Raw genomic sequence first — 22,240 nt, forward strand, 5'->3', positions numbered from 1 at the left:
TGCCTACTTGTGATCTCTCTCTGTCAAATAAATAAATAAAATCTTTAAAAAAAAAAAAAAGATAACAGCACCTACTTTACAAAATTATTATAAACTAAATGAAGTGGTCATACAAAGCTGTTAGCATAGTGTGTGGCACATATGACTAATCAGTCACTTGTTTCTGTGCTGCCATTGCTGCTTGGTTGAAGAAGCACTTTAATAGCTATTGGTTTGTTTTGTTTTTTTTTTTTAAGATTTTATTTATTTATTTGACAGAGAATGCAAGTAGGCAGAGAGGCAGGCAGAGAGAGAGAGGAGGAAGCAGGCTCCCTGCGGAGCAGAGAGCCCGATGCGGGACTCGATCCCAGGACCCTGGGATCATGACCTGAGTCGAAGGCAGAGGCTTTAACCCACTGAGCCACCCAGGCGCCCTATTGGTTGGTTTTTTATGGAGATTCTTTGTTGTGCAAGTTTAGTTGAACTTCTTTGCTGGTAAAGAGGATATAAAAAAGTATTGATTTGAGTAGGGAAGATGGAAGTAAAGCAACATTGATCATTTATTATGTGCAAGGCTTTGTTGTAGATTGACACAGTCCAGTATGGTAACCACTAGTCACAAGTGGCAATTAAAATTTAAAATAATTAAAATTAAATAGAATTTAAAATTTGGTTCCTAGGTGAGAGTCTCTTGGACTTTGAATGAAAAATAAACTTTTGTTTCTATATGAACATTTGGTTTCTCAGTCACAGTAGCCACTTTCCAAGTGCTCAGTAGCCCCATGTGGCTAATAACTACCATATTGGACATTACAGAACATCTTCATCATTATAGGAGGTTCTCTTGGACAGTGCTGTTCTAGATAGTTATATATGTGACCTAATTTAATGCTTACTATGACATCATAAGATGAATGTTATCCCCATTTTACTTACAAGCCTACTTTAGACTGGTTACTAATAAAGAGGTTAAGTATTTCTGTTTCGTGCCTTGAATATACCAAAGACATGTGTATAGCCTGTAAAAGTCTGAGATAAAATTCTAAATTCCAATACCATACTCTTTCATACTGTCTCTTTAATTAGTGACTGGTCTAATATACAAGTATGTTTGTGCGTTTGGGGAAGTGTAGAATTTCCAGTTCTGTTCAAGTGTTTAGATCTCCAAATAAGAGGGCACCTGGATGGCTCAGTCTGCTGAGTGTCTGCCTCTTGATTTTGGCTCAGGTTGTGATGTTGGGGTCATGAGGGCCAGGCCTGCGTCCAGCTCCATGCTTAGCATGGAGTCTACTTGGGGTTCTCTCTCTTCTCTCCCTTTGCCCTCCCCCAGCTCCAGTGCATGCATGCACATGCGTTCTCTCTCTCTCAAGTAATAAAATCTTTTAAAAGATCTCCATGTAAGATTATATAGATAAGATATAAATATGTGCCCATTGTAGGCGTTCAGTAAATATTTGCTGAATCGAGGCGCCTGCGTGGCTCAGTCGGTTAAGCGTCTGCCTTTGGCTCAGGTCCTGATCTCAGGATCCTGGAATCAAGCCCTGCATCGGGCTCCCTGCTCAGTGGGGAGCCTGCTTCCCCCTCTTTCTCTGCAGCTCCCACTGCTTGTGCTCTCCCTCTCACTGTTTCTCTCAAATAAGTAAATACAATCTTAAAAATATATATGTATTTGCTGAATAAATGTCACCCAGTTGGTCCATAGATACCGCTGAAAATGTTATTGTACATTTATATATTGGAAGGGAATTTTATTAAAATATTTTTTAAAAGATTTTATTTATTTATTAGAGAGAAAGAGCACAAGTCTGGGGGAAGGGCAGAGGGAAAGGGAGATGCAGACTCCCCACTGAGCTGGGAGTATGGCAGGGCTCAGTCCCAGGACCCTGGGAATCATGACCTGAGCCAAAGTGAGGTGCTTAACTGGCTGAGCCACCCAGGCACCCCTTCTTAAAATATTTTTAATGAATGGATTTTGCTTCGCCATGTACTATGAAATTAAAGATGAAATCAGCAGGAAGAGATGGAAAAAAACACAGAATGGGAGAAAAAAATCAAAGGCTTCATTCTAGTTTTTACTTAAATGCATGTGTACATTTAAATTGAGCTCCCCCTTTTTATACCCCAGGGAGCAGGAAAAGGGCTTATTAGGCTTTTTGCTATGGGTTTGTCTCCCCATTTTTTGATTATTTATGAGGCTTCTTTGAGCATGGGTTTTGGAGTCACATATATCAGAGTTCTAATCTGTTCTCTCGTATGTTCTAGTTTCTGTGATCTTCACTAAATCACTTATGTTTGCTAAGCCTCACTTTCTTCATCTGTTATGAAGGAAGGAGTGATCAAATGTGGCGAATTACAAGAACTGAGAATTAGCCATTGGCTTAATAAAATATATTTTGAATGAGTGAATGATACCTCCCTGAAAATAACAAGTATTTAATAATGACTTCATCATTAAAAACATGCTATTTGGATTTTTAATAGGATTATTTTGGAAAATTTTGTAATGGCTTATAGGCATAGTTTGCACGATGCTTATTTCGAGTCTCCTTATGATTTGATTAATGGGCTATAGAAGAGAGAGTGATAAGTAATGGGGCTATTTCTTGCTTGAAATGAATTAGGTGGCATATTTGGCATAGTATTTGAATGCCCTAAAATTATCTGTTATTATCCACCCAGATCTTCATTTCACGTATGCAGAGACCAAGGTATGAGCCAGCCAAATCTGATATCCTTAGGGACTGTGGCATGGCAAGGCTTAGAGTAGAATGCTGCCCTCCATGGTATGTAATCTTCAGGGCTTTACTGCTGCTACTCACTGGCCAGAGTGTTCTCATAGAACCTTTTCTGCCAAGTACTTGGTGAGCCTTTGGTAATTTATCTTTTTATAGGGCTATACTTGCTATTGCTTAGCACCTAAAAAATGGAAATAACGAGTTGGAAAAATTATCAGCCAGGCTGGTGTGGTGATTTGCAAACTCTGTTCCATGAAGCTGCTTCAGGAAAGTCACCAAGGAAGACCACTGTGGTGAAACTTTAGCTCTGCTTCTATTCTATTTTATCTATTGGGGTTCCCTGTAGGGTTTTGTTTGAAAAAAGCCGCTTCATGGTCCCCTTTCTGCCGGAGTTTGGAAACCAGCAGTGTAATTGAAAGGGCCCTGCTTTAGGAAGTTTTAGCACCATCTCTCTTGTGAGGTAGTTGAAAAAACCCTGGGAGAAAGAGAGAATTTGTTTGGATAATTTTTATGGTTTCTTCTAGCCCTCAAATAGTATAAGTTAAAGATCTGATGTCAAGACCATGACCAGACTTGAATTTATTTTTTTCAGGGAAAGGTAAAGAATGTGTTGGAAAGAATTTCAGGTATTAGTCATTTTTGGAAGTGACGGTGACTTATTCCAACACCCTGGCCTGACTCTGAGTGTATTTCGTCTGGCTTATAGTAGGTGTGGATATGTGGTCTTGTCCTAGGAGAATCCTGGTTGCTTTGAGCCTCTAATCTGACCAGTAGAGTTACTGCCCTCTTGGCTGGCACAAAGATATCTGTTTATTGTTATCAGTGAGGTCATGTGACATGGTGAGCAGATGGCCCTGGTGAAACCTTGAGTTGCAGGTCTTGTCCTCTAAACACGACCAACCATTTGTTACATATGATTAAAATATCACTAACAAGGGTAATTTCACATGCTTTTTGGCGAATGTGGTTAGCAGGATGTGACATGACACAGCACTACCTTCTTCCTCCATGTGCCATCTCCCTTGAGGCCTTGTTTCCCCTACTCACTCCCGTCTCACCCATGCCCAGGCTTGCCTTCCAGCTTACCTGCTCCAGATGGGCGGCACAGTGGGAGGACACTGGCAAAGGCAGATGTGTTTATTTTCCGGAGACAAAATGTTTTGCTGCCACAGATGGCAGTGCCTTCGAGCAAATGGCAGCCTTTGACACCACTGCCACACAGCCTGGGCATCTTGACAGACAGAGCTGGCTTACTTTTGGTGATGAGGAAATTGGAAAAAAAAAAAAAATCAAGATGTTCATCATGAAACTCATGGAATTTCAGTGCAAGCAGCAGCTCTTTTAGACCTGGAGAACAGTTCTTTCCCACCAGACCTCAGTCAGCTAGTCAGCTAACTAGATGGGCCAAGAGTTGTATATTCGTTAATTATTTGGTTTCCTAGCCTGAGTAGGACATACAGTAAAAACTGAAAACATATGACTACATTTAGATGGATATTTAGTGGTTCTACAAAACACATGTGCATCTCAGGTCACATCTCACAGGAGTCTCTTAGGATTGGGGGTAGCTCGTGTCTGCCCCATTGGAGATAGTGCTGTTCTATTTTTAGTGGTCATTTTGATTATCCAAGGGCCCAGCCACAGATATGCCTTCAAGTTGAGATGCCTTAATTAATATGATAACACTTGGTGCTTATAGTGTTTTCCTCCCAAGAAGAATAAGAATTCTGACAGCGGCCCTTTAACACAGTTTGCTTACACAGTCATTAGGGCTTGACTAAGTCCATTAAGAAGACAAAGACTTGAATGTTGAATCATTATACTTACTCATCTTCTAAGAAAAAAATGGCTTAAGAAGATCCTTCTATGGAAGTTACTGGCTTTATCAGGAATCCTTTTTTTTTTTTTTTTTTTTAAATATGTGCTGTTTTTCCCAGCCTTAGTGCTGATAGAGTTAGGAGTTTGCAGGTGTAAAGTCCTCCTCCCTCCCCTTCCCCATCTCTCTCCAGGGGGTTGTATGTGAGAAGGTGTTGCTTTCTCACTCAGAGAGCATATATGTGCTACCCTGTTGGATGCCTGCTGTGAGCAGAGAGAACCCCTGTTCTGGTTGAATGGAATGAGCTTATTGGGTAGCTGGGATTGTGCAACCCCATAATGCCAACTTTTCACTTAAAGCATCTTTCCTACCCACAATGGGGTTGAAGGTAATTGGTCTAAATTCATACTGTTTTGAAACTTGTGTCCTGAAAATTATGCTATTTCCTACTAAAAAAGCTTGAGCAGCAGAGTACTGTGTCTGCTTAGTAAACACATGCTTTTATTTTGAAAATGTTTACCATCAGAAGTACAGGTTTACCCTGCCTTTTAGGATTGCTTTAACCCTGGCTTGTGTGGGCATTCCCTCAGACATACTCACAGATAAAAATACACAAATACTCTGCTTCTTCCCATGCCCCCTAGCCACCTGCAGTTGCTAATGCCTTTATTTTTATTTCTTAAATTTTAATTCCAGTATAGTTAACATACAGTATTAAATTCGTTTCAGGTATACGATATGTGATTCAACTTGATGTCTCTCTCTCTTTTTTTTTTTTGCCTAGCCCAGGATCATGCAGGCATATGAATTCAGTGGCTGGTCCCAAAAATTCCATGGGGTTTTCCTGTACTCTCTCCCAATAATAGTTATCTAAAGCAAAGGACAATGGGAAGTTTTTGTTTGTTTTTTAAGATTTTGTTTAGCTATTTGAGAGAGAGCACATGCAGGAGTAGGGATAGAGGCAGAGAGAGAAGCAGACTCCCTGCTGAGCAGGGAGCCCCACATGGGGCTCAAGCCCAGGACATTGGGAAGCTTTTGAAGAGGGAAGGAGTTCACTGTAGTATTTCTTTTTTTTTTTAATTCATTTATTTGATAGACAGAGGTCACAAGTAGGCAGAGAGGCAGGCACAGAGAGGGAGGGGGAGGAAGCAGGCTCCCTGCTGAGCAGAGAGCCCGATGCGATGCGGGGGATGCGGGGCTCGATCCCAGGACCCTGAGATCATGACCTGAGCCAAAGGCAGAGGCTTAACCCACTGAGCCACCTAGGCGCCCCTGTACTATTTCTTAACCTAGAAAGTAGTTAACATGTATACTTATTTTATTCATTAACCTGTGTTTATATTTTATGCACCTTTATATGTATATGTTACTTCACAAAAAAAGTTTAAGCAAATAAAAAGGGTAAAAGGGCAAGAAAGCATAACACGTTTCTTGATAAGTTGAAGAAAATAAGTTCAGATTTACCATTGCTTTTGAGTGCAGACCATAGAGCAAATAGGATTAATTAGTTTGGAAAGAAAAAAGGCAGGGAGAGGAAATAATGATCTCTGAGTCTTTATAAATTGAAGTAACCTGCCAAACTCTGCATTGCCTTTCTGATGCCTCCTAATGTGTGCAGTTTTTTATAGGTGAGAAGTTCCGCAGGTGCTGATAGCATTCGTTCAGTAAATCTACAGCTTGCATTGTCCTTGGGGCTGGAGAAACAAGTGTAGAGCTCAGTGAGTGCCTTCAGATGGAGAAATTGCACTGCAGAGTGACAAGTGGCACATTGGCCATAGAGAGATAGATAGGTGCTCTGGGAACAGAACCTAACCTGAGCCTTAAAGGACCCGCTGTCATTAAAGCAAAGGTGAAGCAAAAAGGAAAACCAGAAGCACAGACCAAAGAGGTGTGTGAGAGTGTGTTAAGTCAGGCATAGGGGTTTTCTAATGATGTTTGGAGTGGGGGCAAATAGTTCTCTGAGCCTCCTACTCCTAATTTTTTAGCTGTTTTAACCAGTTGGGTACTGTATATAAATAAGGGCTCTACTGATTGAAAAAACAAATATAAATACATATCTCTATATAGTTTTTACTATGTATCCTACATATGTAAAAATCCACATTCTAAATCCACATGTTAAATATGGCTGAGATTTTTAGGGGAATGGAAGAGATTGAAACTAGAGAGGTAGTCCATGTTATGAAGACTTTGATGAAAAAGCTTTATGCTAAAGCAGTGGAGCTCTCTAGAAGCTTGTTGACTAGGAGGGGGTTAGCATGATCAGATGAGATTTGGCTAGACCATTGGCTCCTGTTTGGTGACGTGTTTGGGGAAAGAAAAGAGAAGCATGGAGACCAATGAGAAGCTTCCATGTCAATTGAAGAGGTAAGAGTAAATTGTGTTGAACCTAGGCTGTTAATGGGGAGCACTGTGTTCTAATAGAAGGGCTCCTGAACACTTTTGTGGTTGCTGTGGCCATCCAGAAACATACACAATCATATATGGTCCTAAATAGTCTTTCCCAGCAGACTTATTTATTAACTCAGGAAGGTGAATCAGCTCTGATGTTCAATATCCATAGATATTCATGGGCATGCTGAGTATGTACAACCTAATATTTGCCTTGTAGTGTACAAAGCATGGCTTCTGCACTTAAATTTTTGAGAACTGACTTAAAGGTATATAGAATCTTGACTTTTCCCTGGAAACTGCTAGCTCATGAAAAAAATTCAAGTGGCCTTGTTGCAGACAATGGTGGTGTTGGTTTTACCATTGCACAATCAGCAATTTTATTTTGATGTTATTTAGGAGAAAGCAGTATTTTTGATTAGCAAGTAAAATTAATGTAGAAAACAAATACCGTGTTAACTAGTTGGTATAATAAGGCATCTGTGCCATGCTGCATTTCAACTCATTAAATTTCTAAACTTCTAATTACGATAAGATTACAACTTTAATGGGAGAACTCTTCAAACTTGAGGTTAGTGATGGCTTTAGAGAAGTAAAATTCACAGAAATTTTGGAATTATTGAAGGAGAACTTTAAAACCTAATTTTGCTAAAAATTGAAATATGCACAATATTCAGGTTTTTTGCTCCTAAAATTCAGATTCAGTTGACATTTATTGGGCACCTACTACTTACTAGGCCTTCTTTCAGAAACTTTAACACAGAATAGCACTCTATTCCTCACAGCTGGCAGGCAGGCAATACCATCCCCATATTCAGACGGGGCACTTGCCCCTCCAGGGCCAAATGAGTATCTCAAGTAACAAATGTAAAGTGACAAAGCTGCAGTTGATCTTGGGTCATCATTGCTTTTTTCACAAAAATACATCCCTATCTTCTGACTTACGGCATATAAAATCATAGTTTATTCAAATAATAATTTAAAAGATGTTTGCTTTCAATTTTTAAAATGGTGGTAATTGTAGTAATTTAGAGATTGCTGAACTTAGAGAACTCAGCCATTGTAAGAATGTTGCCAGTGTTAAAACATTTGACATGAGCTAATCATTATAAAGGAAAGTGAGGACAGTTCTTACATTATGATGATTTCACATCTGCCAGCATCAAACAGGTACACCAAATAGACTTTCAGAGAAGGACCTATGGGGGAGAAAAGAAAAAGAAAAATCTTGGTTAGAGAGTCTCATTTTCAGGGTAATGCTTTTATTTTGTCTTGGGCCTCTAAAAATCAAAGGTTTGCTTGTTTCTCTATTTCTCAAGTTAGTGTGAGAATCTATAAATATGGGCTGGTTTGTTTTTTTAGCACTACAAAGATGAATGTATCCCAAACAGGAGAAAAGGCAAATCAGGCGGTCATTTTAATCTAACTTCCTTGTTGTGAAGCTCAGATTGGTTTAAACTCTTTTTTTCAGTTAGAGGATTAGGAGGAAACTCTTTCCAACTTCCAACTTCATACTTCCTTTTTTTTACCCTGTAAGTGGAAACAGTGGGTAACAGAGCTGGTCCTAGCTTGTGATCATAAAGAAAGTCCAGTTTCTTCTCAGCTCCCCAGAATGTCTCTCTTATTTTTTTTTTAAAGATTTTATTTAATTATTTGACAGACAGAGATCACAAATAGGCAGAGAAGCAGGCAGAGAGAGAGGAGGAAGCAGGCTCCCCACTGAGCAGAGAGCTCCATGCGGGGCTCGATCCCAGGACCCTGGGATCATGACCTGAGCCGAAGGCAGAGGCTTTAACCCACTGAGCCACCCAGGCACCCCCAGAACGTCTCTCTTAAACTTAGAAGTCAGTGCACAGTCTTCAAGATCATCCTCTGTTTCATCTGTCACCTTCCACTGCTGACCTGCCTCACCCTTGTCACCCTGGCTTTCTCCACTTCATGCCCAGTCACTTGCACTCCCCAGCCTGCTGTGTGTTCTTCCTCGTCTCTCTGTTTTTGCTGACCAGGCCACTTTACTAGTCATTCATGCTTAAATGTGCTTTTACATCTCCAAATGGCTGACTTGTAATTGCCATTTAAGACTCAGTTCAGCATTTTCTGGGGAAACTTTCTCTATACTACTCCACCCCCCCAAACACACACACGTCACCCTCAGTTTCTTTGTGGTCTCATGGCAACCTAGGGATAGCTCTGCCAGTGTCCTGTTGTAATTGTTCACTATCTTTCTTACACATGTGAACTTTTCACTATCTTCCACATGTACAAGAATGAGTGTCTGTAGAAATGGAACTTCCTAACTGGCTGGCTCTTCACTTAGGCTCCTAATTTGGGTTGTAAGCTCTTTTCTCTTTCCAGCTGCCTCTTGACAACTCATGGGATCCAAATTGAGTTTTTTACATTTGCTCTACCATCTTTTCCCTTATTGAGAGCCTTAACTCCTCTTTCTTTCTCATCTTTCATTCTACTAGTTATTAATTCCTGTCAATTTTACATTCCAAGTAGATGTCATATTCCATTTCTCCCCTTCCATCCCTACTGCTTCTGTAGTATCCTGTGACGTGGAAAAGGCTTGGCTCAGCAGGGGAATAGGAGTGGTTTTTACTGGCCCCTCTTCGGGTTACATAGTGAAGTTCATATTCTTTAGGAAGCCAATGACAGTATCATCCCAGTTCCTCTGCTTCCTGACAAAATCACCTAATTCACTAGGTATACATGTTCCCATATTCACCAGCACCCACAGTAAATGCTAAGTAACATCTGTTGAATTTAAAATAAAGGGGTGCCTGGCTGGCTTAGTCAGTGGCTTAGTTGGACGTTGCTGAAGTCTCTGAGATTTTTTTAAGTGTTTGGTATAGTGAACATTGCAATTCTGATATAGATACAAAGTCCTTTCATTAAAATGGCAAAATTGACATTGAAATTTTAAATTTATTTATTTATTAGAGAGCAAGAGCACAAGCGTGCTGAGGGGAATAGGGAGCAGAGGGAGAGAGAAGAAATCTCAAGCAGACTCCGCATTGAGCACGGAGCCTGACGTGGGGACTCTGAGATCATGACTGGAGCTGAAATCAAGTCAGACACTCAACTGAGCCACCCAAGTGCCCCGACATTGAAATTTTAAAATTATGCCATCAAACCCATGCAAAGCAGGTATCTAGTATCTAGTGAATTCTATTGATTATTGGAAACAAGCTCCTGATTCAGAGTTCAGAGCATCAGTATAAGGAAATGATAACTAATCCATTTTGTTTATTAATGAATTTATAAAATTGGGCATTGGCAAAGCAGTTACGGTATTGGTATCTGCTTACCATCACAGGTATTTATTAAGTACTTACTACATGTTTTATATAGTTTTAGACCCTTTGCGGGAGTCATGTAGTCAGACATTAAACCTGCCTTTTTAAAACTTAAAATATTATTGGTCATGTAAGATGTGATACATGAAATACAGAACAATAGATACTGGTATGCAAAATAGTATATCCTGAAATATTTGAGTGTGAAACTGACATTTACATACGGAATCATATTTTCACACTGCTTTCCATTTTGTGGAGGCAGCATGGTTTCCTAGAAAAGCATGGTTTCCTAGAAAAGCACACAAGACTCAGAATCAGAAGCCTAAATTCTGGTCCTGACACTAATTAGCTGCGTGGCTTAGGGCACATCATTGTCCCTTCTTTGAGTCCCCACATTTGTAAAAGGGATGTTGGACAAACTAGTTGAGCTTTCTTCTAATTCTGTAAACTGCATTTTTGTGAAATACTCTTGGTGCCAAAGGTGAGATTTTAGGAAGCTTTGACAGTCAGCTGGGGTGAAAGAAATAGCACATATTGCCCTTCCAAGCCCCGTCTCTGTTTAGTGCATTTGGAAGTCTGTTTATTAAAACACGGTATTGCTAGACAAACTCCTTTGTCCTATTGGTGGTTCTGCATCTCCTTCCATTACCCCGGGAATGGGAGTATGCTTCATGCACTGCTTAATGTTCCAAGGTACAGCACAGGCAAAAGTAACCGCACCTCCAGAGCACCTCACTCCTAGCGACGTCGTCCTATTCAATTAGAGGTGGCAAAGGCTGGCCTGGCTCCAAAGGAAGACTGTCAATTCCTCTCTTTTTCTGTGTCCACGCTCGGCAGGATGCTTCCTCACGCCCACCTCTCTCCCCCTTGCTGTGACTTTGGCTTCCGCCAGATGTCACACCGCTGCTTGTCACCACCCAGACTCTCGTCGCTGATTTTGTTGTTTCAGTGTATTTATCACAACTGTTCTCTTTAGCTGTAAAATTTATGGAATTTCACACTCTTCTTAATCACTACAGTGTTTCTTTTTCATGAGAGAGGGAATATACAAGGAGTTGTGTGTGGAAGAGTTGGAAGGGGGGAAATGCTCTACCTAACTTGAGGAAAGTTTGTATGTGTGTACCATCTCACGCCCAAATACACAAAGTGGAACCAAGCTCAGTTCTACAGGGCACAGGTATTAGGAAGTCCATTTCAATCCCAGGAAGAAGTGCACAGGAGATGTGCTTATTGGCTAATTTCTCTGACTTAAATTTTATCCCTTTTTGCAACCAAAAACAGGGGTGATTTTACTGGTTCTTAGTGGGACATCTTGATATTATTTATCTAGTCAGATCTGTTAATAATACAGTCCGATCCTAAAAGTACCGGTTGTAGTGGTGATTATGGTTATAATAACTAATCTGTATTTTTATTGTCTAACAGGCATTTGCATTGGACATTTTACATTTACTGTTATTATCCCTGTTGTATAGATGAAGAAATCTCAAAATGACTTAAAGCTTTCTACTTCAAAATAACCTTATGTCATGTATTAGGGGCAGGGGGAGCAGAAGAGGAAGAGTGAATCTTTTTTTTTTTTTTTAAAGATTTTTATTTATTCATTTGACAGACAGAAATCACAAGTAGGCAGAGAGGCAGGCAGAGAGAGAGGAGGAAGCAGGCTCCCCACAGAGCAGAGAGCCCGATGCGGGGCTCGATCCCAGGACCTTGGGATCATGACCCGAGCCGAAGGCAGAGGCTTTAACCCACTGAGCCACCCAGGCGCCCCGGAAGAGTGAATCTTAAGTAGGCTCCTGAGATCATGACCTGAGCTGAAATCAAGAGTCAGACACTTAACCATCTGAGCCACCCAGGCTCCTCTCATAGATTTTTTAAAAACATTTTATTTATTTGAGAAAGAGAGAGAGCACAAGCAGGGGGAGGGGTGGAGAGAGAAGAACAAGTAGACTTCCCGCTGAGCAGGGAGCCCGACACTGGGCACACTGGGCTCGATACCAAGACCCTGGGATCATTACCTGAGCTGAAATCAAAAGTCAGATGCTTAGCTGACTGAGCCACCCAGGCACTCCATTGTGTATTTTTTTTAAGGGAGGAAAAGATAGCACATTTGTCGTTTGTCTAGCATTGCCCACTCCCCAAAGAAGCAAAATTTTGGTGGTACCTTGTTTTAGAAGCTAAAATTCATTTCGTGTTACCAGAATGGTGCATTTAAATTTTTTCTTTGTCTATCAGTTAGATAATAACTTTAAAACTAAGCATTTTGGTGTTTGCTAGGCTGTTGGGCAGAGAGTGTCTCATCTAAATGTTTGGATTCATTTATTGGTCATCTGGATGTTTAGGTTAGTTCAAAATTGTGTTTAATATTCAGTCCCAGCCTATATTGTGAAGGGTACCCTGACATACAAGATACAGTTCTTGCCTTGGGGACCTCATAACTTTGTTTCATTACCTAGACTTGCTATCTAAATAATTAGAATAATGGTAACAGCCAAAGACTAGATTATATCATGACAGAACAAGGATTACTTTGTAAAGGATTCCACTTCGCTGGAATAATTGGCAGATTCTCACAGGGAATGCTGATCATGGGATAGAACGGAACTGATGAAAAAGCTGGAGGGGCACCTGGGTGGCTCAGTCGGTTAAGCAGCTGCCTTCAGCTCAGGTCATGATCCCGGGTCCTAGGATCAAGCCCTATGTCGGGCTCCCTGCTTAGCGGAGAGCCTGCTTCTTCCCCTCCCTCTGCCTGCCACTCTGCCTACTTGTGCTCTCTCTCAATCTCTCAAATAAATAAATATATATGTATCATATATATATATTTACACGTGTGTGTGTGTGTGTGTGTGTGTGTGTGTGTGTGTGTGTGTATCATCTTACCAAAAAAAAAGGTAGCTAGAAAGTGAGGCCTGGCACTCAGGTGGACATGTCTATAGCGGTGGAAACAGCATGAAAGTACTTAATAAATAAAGTACTTTTATTTATTCTCCAAGTCTACGTGTAAGGTTTGTTTTTGTTTATATTCTCCAAGTCTACGTGTAAGGTTTGTTCTTATTCTCCAAGTCTACGCGTAAGGTTTGTTTTTGTTTATATTTTTTCAGGCTTCCAGAAAATCTCTAGGTCTCCAGGTCTGTGATCAATCTCAAGATAGGTTAGGGTAGGTTCACTGTGAAGTGGGTATGCTCTAAGTTAAGATGCTTGTGAATATCTTTGGCAGTGAATACAATCACCACGAGGCCCCTGAAAAGTCTGGTAAGGGGAGAGGAGGAAACTTGTCATTTACTGCATTTCTCCCATGTGTCAGCCAGTGTGCTAGGGACTTATTAATATAACCCCATGTCTCTTTATGAAGACACATATGCTAGGAGTAGGTGGGCTTCTCCTGAGTTCTTGTTCTGTGTATTTCATGGGCACTGTGAACTGCATAGATGATTATGTTTCTCTAGTGATAATTTTAGCATTTATCAAGTCTTTACTATGTCTTAGGCACTATGCTTACTGTTTATATGCATTATCTCTTTGAATCTTCACCGTAGCTCTTTGGTGTAGGTATTAGCCCATGTTTTTAATGAGAAAACTAAAGTTCAGAGAAGTTAAGTGCCAAGTTTTTCTAAGGCCACACATTGGTAAGAGAGCCAGATTTTGAACTCAAGTCTAACTATATAGTGTAACCCAGCAATTTTTTCCCAAGATACTTATGCTATTATTTTCCCTTTGTTCAATTCTAAATGCCTGACCTGTATCCTTAGTTTTTCTTTACTTAGCAACCCATGTCTGAAGGGAGGTAGAAAGAGGAAGACCTAGGAATCTAGCAAAAAGCAACAGTGTGTGGACATTCAGAGAGATGCTGGCAGTCTGTTTAGACTTGAGTGAATTCTTGGAAGTAGGACCTATCACTTTCTGACATTTGTTTAGTGATTTTCCTCATCTTGGGATACTAGGCATTAGCCACATATAAATTAAAACGTGTAATGCTTTCTGGTATGATTATTACTCAGTCAGCAAATATTGAGTGTGTACTATATGCTTATATATCATTGAACAAACCATACATAATCCTGCCTTCGTGGAGCTTATAATTGGCATAAATATTTGAATATTTGTGTTCAATACAAATTATATTGTATTTGTAGCTTACACATAAGTATTTCCCTAAACACACCACTAGTAGTCACACGTTTGTATGTGGTCAGAATAGCACAAAATTGAAGGGCTTGGAATTCGTCTCATTCCAGGAAAGTGGTAAGGATTCGAGAATATGAGGGGCTGTAACAGTCAAGAAACCCATAACTATGGCTTTGTCACTTTGAACACCATGATGCTCAGAGGAGCAGGAGTGACAGTATACAAGACTTTATTTGAAATTTTAAAAAATTAGTACGAGCCAGAGATCTTTGATGGAGCATTGTCAGAAGAATTTCAGAAACTGCCAAGTTGTTACACAGATGTATTGATTTAATTAGTCTAGATAACACCATTTATTTATGCTTGAGCATCTCACACTTGCAAAAGTTGGTAATTCAAAGTCACACAATAATTTGTGAGTTATCTTCTCTACCACGTATTGTGGCTTCTGAATACCAACTTTGACAAGTGCATGTATCAGATGCTTCAGCATAAATAAATGACATTATATAGACCAGTTAAGCAATACAGTTTGCTTTTGAAGTTCCGTTGATACAGTTTCATGTAAAAATCTTTTGGTGGTGGCTTTTAAAATCACGTGTTTTAAACATAGCGTAATCTCGGGGCGCTTGGGTGGGTCAGTGGGTTAAAGCCTCTGCCTTTGGCTCAGGTCATGATCCCAGGGTCCTGGGATCAAGCCCCGCATCGGGCTCTCTGCTCAGCAGGGAGCCTGCTTCCTCCCTTCTCTCTCTGCCTGCCTCTCTGCCTACTTGTGATCTCTCTGTCAAATAAATAAATAAAATCTTTAAAAAAAAAAACCAAAACATAGCGTAATCTCTCATAGCATAGACAGGATCATCCCTGGAGACAGAACATAATCCGGGTTCTGTTGCTTAGACTTCTTGGGGTAGCAGAGTGGATCCTTAACTTACCATTACAACTTGATGAAATTGTTCTAATTGACCAGATGGTGGGTATTTTGGCCTGTGAACAAAGAATAGTAGAGTTAACCTCTTAGCGAAAAGATGAACTTTTTTTGTGATAGGTAAGAGAATTTATTATGAAATCTCTTGGGGAGGAAAACCAGCTAGAATCCCCATCTCTGCCATCTCTGTCTCTCTCCCCCTGCCCCTTGTTCTTCTCTCTGTTTCCTCTTTGCTATTCCGCTTTTAACCATAACAACATGAAGGTATTCTATGTCTGCCTGATTTTGCAGTACTGTTTTCACACTTGGAAAAAAATTCTATTAGATATATATTTTTATCTCTAGCCAATTTAAACAGTTTTGTCTTTGTTGTTTAAAGTGGTAAACTACTGAAAGGAAACGGGTATGGCTAATATACTAAGAAATTTAGGTAGCATCTTTTCTTCCAGAGTTTGGGATGCTCACCTCTATTATTTTTTCTCACCATACTCCCTGGAAGATAGAAAGGGGAAGGATTAACTAACCCAGTTTTACACATACGGAAACAGAAGCTCCTAGGGGTTAAGTGTCTTGCCTAAAGTCAGACTTACTAAGAACGTAGTTGCAGAATGTGGCAGAGAGTTCTGGAGCCTGGCAGAGTGTAGCACACTGCCCACCAGGAAATGTGACAGGTGGGTAATTATTTTCTCAGAAGACTTGACTACTGCTGGTCAGTTCCTACTCCTCTCAGACCGTCCACCATCTTATCCCTAAGGCAGAACCTTGTTTGCAGTTTAGAGCTACTCTGTAGTATTTGAGAAATGTTACTGGGACAGCTGGCTTGGAGTTCCAAGTAAGTATATAATATTTTCATGTGTTCTTCCAACATGAGTTTCTTCGAGTTTCCAAGTGCCCATGTTAACCATTGTTCAAAGAATGTGAGATGTCACTTTTAAGACCACTAGCTGTTATTACTTGATGCTCTATAAAAGGGTGTGTAAATATATTCAGTTTCATTTAACGTGCATTTAATTGAATATATAACTTTAAGGATGGGCACGTAATCTTGAGCAAGGCTTGCTCACTACCCACAGAGGCAAATGTAAAATGAAAAACACATTTTACAGTGAAAAAGGAAGCTATGTAAAATGGGAGTCTCACCACTGATGCCTAGGGGCATAGACAGGCTGAATGTAACATGGTAAATAGCCCAGCTGGTGTAAAAGGAAAAAACATCCATTTGGAGATGAAGAGCAAGGCAGACTTAGTCAAGGTTCTTTGTAGAAACTTGCATGTTTAGGGGCACCTGGGTGGCTCAGTCATTAAGCGTCTATCTTCGGCTTGGGTCATGATCCCAGGGCCCTGGTATCGAGCCCAATATCAGGCTCCCTGCTTGGCAGGAAGCCTGCTTTCCCTCTCTCTCTTCCTCAGCTCATGTTCCTGTTCTCTCGCTCTCTCTGTCAAATATATAAATAAAATCTTTAAAAAAAGAAACAAAAAAGAAACTTGCATGTTTAGATTTGCTGGTAATACAAAGAAAAGACACCTGTTAATTACTTTACATTTGTCTCATTGATATAAATTACTTTTCAGTTATCTTAGGAGAGCCTTATTATATAAGGAAAATATTAACATTTCACTTAAATCTACAGTTCTTATAGTATTTACTATGTTTCCACAGTTCTAGCATATTTTTGGACTTCCATTATTACTGTCTACACTAAAAGTGATTGAGGGGGTGCCTGGCTGGCTCAGTTGGGGAGAACATGCAGCTCTTGATCTAGGAGTTGTGAGTTTGAGCCCCACATTGGGCATGGAGCCTACTTAAAATTAAGAATTAAAAAAAAAAGTTTAGTGATTTGACTTAAATTTTTGAGACTGCTATCCTTCTGCACCCCATGAGTTGTTTCTTTAATACTGGGGCATACGGTCTACTGCTTGAGAGTTTGGTCCCAGTGCCCAAACTGAAACTATTTATTTTGGAAGAAGTGGTTGTGGCTGCTGCTTGCTTTAGTCTGTGGCATGACACTCTCAGAACTGTGTTTGTTGGTTTCAGCAATTAGGAAAGACGGAAGAGCACAAATGCTTTCTCTGTCTTTGAAATGCTTTTGTAACAAGTTCTTGTCCATAGGCTTTAAGAAGAAAGCAGTTTTGTTTTGTTTTTTTAATACCTTAAAGTGCTCCCAATGCTCTTCTGTTCAGAGAAAAGAAGCCAACCTCCCTTTACCTCTTACCACACTCTTGGACCTTTAGATTTTTCTCAGTTTTTACTTTCATCATGATTTCCTTAGCTGGTGCTGTTTTCTTATTCATCAAGAATTGGAATGTTTCAGGGCACCTGAAAGCCTCTGCCTTTGGCTTGGGTCGTGATCTCAGGGTCCTGGGATGGAGCCCTGCTTCGGGCTCTGTGCTCGGCGGGGAGCCTGCTTCCCGCCGCCCCCCCCCAACCCCGACTGCCTCTCTGCCTACTTGTGATCTCTGTCAAATAAATAAAAATAAAATCTTAAAAAAAAAAAAGTTGATATGTTCCCATTTGTCATGGGAAGAGATGTTGGTGTTCCTGCTTTGACCATGTCTTTTTTTTGCAGACCCCGTATCATGTCAACCTCCTCCTGGCTGGCTATGATGAGCATGAGGGTCCAGCACTCTACTACATGGACTACCTGGCAGCCTTAGCCAAGGCCCCTTTTGCAGCCCATGGCTATGGTGCCTTCCTGACTCTCAGTATCCTGGACCGATACTATACACCAAGTAAGTTCTAGTGCACTAGGTAGGGAGTAGTAGCAGAGCCCCATCCTGAGCTGCTTCCTCATTTTGTACACCAACCCTTGGGCTTGTGTGGTCAGGGCTTGAGTAGAGGATGGGTGGAGCCTGGGAAGCACATCCAGGTACCTTGTGGAAGCTGCTCTCCCTGCAGGTCAAGGCTATTGAAGGGCTAATAAAAGTAGTCCCTTTCTGCCAGACAAAAGGAGATACTGCCTATGTCCAGAGCTGGGTTTTGTTTTGATTTGAAGGGTGTGGGAGTAGTGAATAAGACTAATTTTTCAGTTTTTTAACTCACTTTGCTCTGCCTAGATGCTTATTAGCATCTCAGCTATAAAGAACGAGCAAATAAACCAAGTGGTTTGTGTGTTTGTTTTGAGCTTGTGAGGTTGAACAGGTCCCTAGCATGACAACTGAGGATGTTTTTTGTTCAAATGTTAAAGCTTTTGAAGGCCACAAGTCTAGACCCTTCCCTTGGTTCTTACCACCTGATGGCTGACCCTCCTATAAGAAAAAGCTGGCTCTCTCCTTGTTGATAAACTTAGCTTGGCCAAACTTTCAGCACAGGAATGCTTTTGTGCTAAGTTCTGTCTTCTGACTCCAATCCCAACCTTGATTTTCGCCACCATGAGCAACAGACACTTGGGATTTTTCACTTTTTACAGGCTGTAGATGCAGCACAGATAGCCACTCTCTCCTTAAATTCCATTCTTCCCTGTCAGTACAGGAAAAATCTGGCTCCTCCACTCTTTTTGGTGCTGCCCTCTCACTCAACCTTAGCCATGCCAGAGCTCTAGGCCACATCCTGAAAAGAATTAGCTTGGCCTCCTAGTGACTGTTTCTTGATTTGGCATCTGTCAGTGATACAGCTGACTTGCCCACCAAAATCACCACTAACCACCCCTGAAGCCGAACTGCATAATATGTCATCCCAGTTTGCCATGCTTCTGGACAGTTCCTTTGGCTCTAATTTTATGAGAGTCTCAGCCCTATCCCATGAATTCTCTTTCCATTGTTAAAGGGAGACCCAGCTGGGAAAGTGAGGCTAAAACTCGGGCCCTGTCCTCCCTTTCCCTGACTTGCAGCTGGCTAGGGCAGATGGAACTGATTTAAGCCCTGGTCTAAAAGGGGGGGTTGGGGTGCGTGTAGGGGTGAGGGGGATGGGCTGTAAAAAAGAGGCAAGCCGCTGGACTTCTCTAGAGGCAGGCCCTGGCCATGGGAGGCAGAATTCCGTCATGCTTACCCTTCTCTGTAGCAAATCAATTTGCAATGGCTTGTGGCTGCCAGAGCACTGGGTCTGGGGCACCTTCCACTGCATATGGAATAAGTTTATTGCAAACTAGAAGGCTAGGCATTTTTTTGCCATTTCCATTTGTGTGGCATACTGACCTGAAGAAGTTCGAAAGGTGAAAGTTGTGGCAGATAGACTTAATGGCATCACCTTGAGTGCATGGTCTCTTGTGTTCTCTTTCAGCTATCTCTCGTGAGAGGGCAGTGGAGCTTCTTAGGAAATGTCTAGAGGAGGTGAGTAGCTCCCACAGGATCCTGAAAGGAATGTTTATCTCTGTTTGCCAATATTGTTCCGTTCCTTGGTTGCATTTTTTTCTGATCTTTGCCAGAAGGTGTAATACATACCCACTAACCAGATGTGAAGTTCCTACCAGGTATAGAGTTTGGTGGGTAACAAGCTTAGTTTTTTTCTCTCCTGGGTTTCCTCTCATCAATGTCAGTTTTACAGTTTAGTTACTTGTTAAGCGGGGGTGGACAGGTTCATCCAGCCTAGTGGCTCTTAGATTTTGGTGTGTATAATCTAGGGACATGTGGGGTTTTTTTGTTTGTTTATTTTTCATTTTGTTTTTAAGCAGATTCATGACTGTCCCACTCCCACCTCCACCTGCTTTTTTTTTTCTTTTAAAAATTTTATTTATTTATTTGAAAGACAGAGATCACAAGTAGTCAGAGAGGCAGGCAGAGAGAGAGAGGAGGAAGCAGGCTCCCCAAGGAACAGAGAGCCCGATGCGGGGCTCGATCCTAGGACCCTGGGATCATGACCTGAGTCGAAGGCAGAGGCTTTAACCCACTGAGCCACCCAGGCGCCCCATTCTGATTCATTTGTCCTGGTGTGGAGCCTGAGTAATTGGCAGTGCCAAGTGATTTTGTTGCAGGTGGTAACTGGAACATACTTTAAGAACTACTACTGCCCTAGACTTTATACCTGCTCTATTCTTGTGCCACCTGGAGTTGCCATACTGTCTGCTCTCTCATAGTGCAATAGTCCTGGAGAGAAAGCCTTCCCTGAGAGTTCAGGAGGCCACAGAAAGCAACTAGGAAGCTTAAAGCAGAAGAGAAGGGTAGCCTTTAGTTTACGAGGCCAGGCACATGGACCCCACCCATTCCAGTACTACTCCTAAGAGTCTTTAGGGTACATATGGAGGATGAGGAGGAAGAGAAAGCAGCTCCCATAGGCATTTGAATTCTTTCTCTGTTTCTGTGGCCTAAGGATGAACTTGAATTTGTGGTCTGGTGAGAGAGTAGGAGGGTGAGAGCCAGGTGGGAGCATTGGGCATAATGTCAATTTGCTTCTTATACAGCCCTGTCATTTTCAGTCCACAGTGCCCCCTTCTTCCTCTTGTTTGTGAATCCCCTTTCCAAAGCAGAAGCTGAGAATAAACTTATGTGCTTTCTTTAACCATTCAGCTAAGAGGCTGTATTAGTCCAGCAGTCCTAAGTGTTACAAGGGGCCACTAGGGAGAAGTCACTGGCATATCAAGTGCTTTGAGACTTTTTATTCACCATGGATTCTCAGGTTGATCATTTAGAAACCCACATTTCCTTATTGTCACCTTTTCTTGATTTTGCAGTTTGTTTCTGGACATAGGAGCCATCAGCTAGAGGGGTCTCAGGAAATGGAATGGGTTGTTGTCGATGCCTAGTCCTCAGCTGTAAGAGGAGATGGGAAATATGGGAGGGCGGGCTTAGGCCTGGGGAGGTGGGCATCTCTGGGATATGCTCCTAAGGGAGCAAGTAGAGAGCTTTCTGCCTTCTCTCTGAAGACTAAGTGAGGTATCTGGGAAGGGTGGCTGCAGAAGCATAGATTTCCTCCAGCTGTGTTCCTCAGCAGTCTCTAGCCAGGTTAGTGGGGACTGTGTAGTTCCACGCACCTAGACCACAGCTCCTTTGGAACAGCCTCTCAAGCAGAGAATCTTAAGAGAGTGCAGAGACATTACTTTAATCACAGGTCAGCTTGGATTGCAGGAGTCAAGCAGGGGTTGTTCCAAGAGCAGTTCTGCCAACCTCCTCCCCCCCATTCCTCTGGCTGCACATACCTGGGCCTTATGTAATGTTGAGGGGGGTTGACTGGAGCAAATTCTTGGGACGTGGGAGTACATTGCTTTGGTCCAAAGCTTATTCCTAGGGCGGTCACTCCTTCGTTGGCTTACTACCTTGAGAATTTTAAAAAAGAAGTCTGCGTTTACCAGACTGATGGGTAGCTGACTGTGGGGAATAGAGCCTTGACTTGTCTCATTCTTTCATCAGCTGAGTGACCAGAGACGAGCTCCCACTTCCCTCTCCCAGTTCTTGCTCACTGCCCCACAGCTTCCAGCTGCAGTTTGGGCTTTCTTCAGTGTCTGAGTACTGACTGCCCCCAGTAGAAAATAAGCTCCACGAAAGCAGGAATTTTCATCTGCCGGTATGCCCAGTGCCTCAAAGAGAGCCTGGCCTATAGTTAGTGCTCAGTAAAGATTATTGACTGATATTCTTCATGTCTCTCTGCAGCTCCAGAAACGCTTCATCCTGAATCTGCCAACCTTCAGTGTTCGAATCATTGACAAAAATGGCATCCATGACCTGGACAACATTTCCTTCCCTAAACAGGGCTCCTAACCTTATGCCGTCCCTCCCACTTGCCAGGGGACTTTTTTTGATGGGCTCCTTCATCTTTTCTACTCTTTTGACGTGCATCCTTGACAGATGGTTAATTCAGAATAAAGCTAAATCTGGATAAATTGAGCTCTCTGGTTTGAGTCTCAGTTTACCTAATATCACCTCAAGACAGAAATGAAGAGAGGATGATCTGCATTGGACTTTTTGCCAGGACTGTTTCTCCCTCTGCCCCTTTCCCTTCATTAATGCTCTAATTGCCCTTTAGTAGCAGACAGCGCCACGTTCTGTTTCACTGCCCGTCAGGCTCTTCATATATCTTGCTCGCTAATGTCTCATTCCC

At 41.6% G+C, this 22,240-nt stretch overlaps 1 protein-coding gene across 1 annotated transcript in view; it reads left to right on the forward strand.

Annotated features, from left to right (window-relative positions):
- Window positions 1–22,026, forward strand: part of PSMB2 (proteasome 20S subunit beta 2) — a 33,212-nt gene extending 11,186 nt beyond the window's left edge. Inside the window, exons 4-6 of the mRNA XM_080800721.1 lie at window positions 17,841–18,003; window positions 19,490–19,539; window positions 21,793–22,026. Coding sequence (XP_080656847.1) covers window positions 17,841–18,003; window positions 19,490–19,539; window positions 21,793–21,900 — 321 coding nt within the window. The 3' untranslated portion in view covers window positions 21,901–22,026. The remainder of the gene's footprint in view (window positions 1–17,840; window positions 18,004–19,489; window positions 19,540–21,792) is intronic.
- The last annotated feature ends 214 nt before the right edge of the window (window positions 22,027–22,240 follow it).

The sequence above is a fragment of the Martes martes genome (assembly GCF_963455335.1).
Source record: "Martes martes genome assembly, chromosome: 4".
NCBI lineage: Eukaryota > Metazoa > Chordata > Mammalia > Carnivora > Mustelidae > Martes > Martes martes.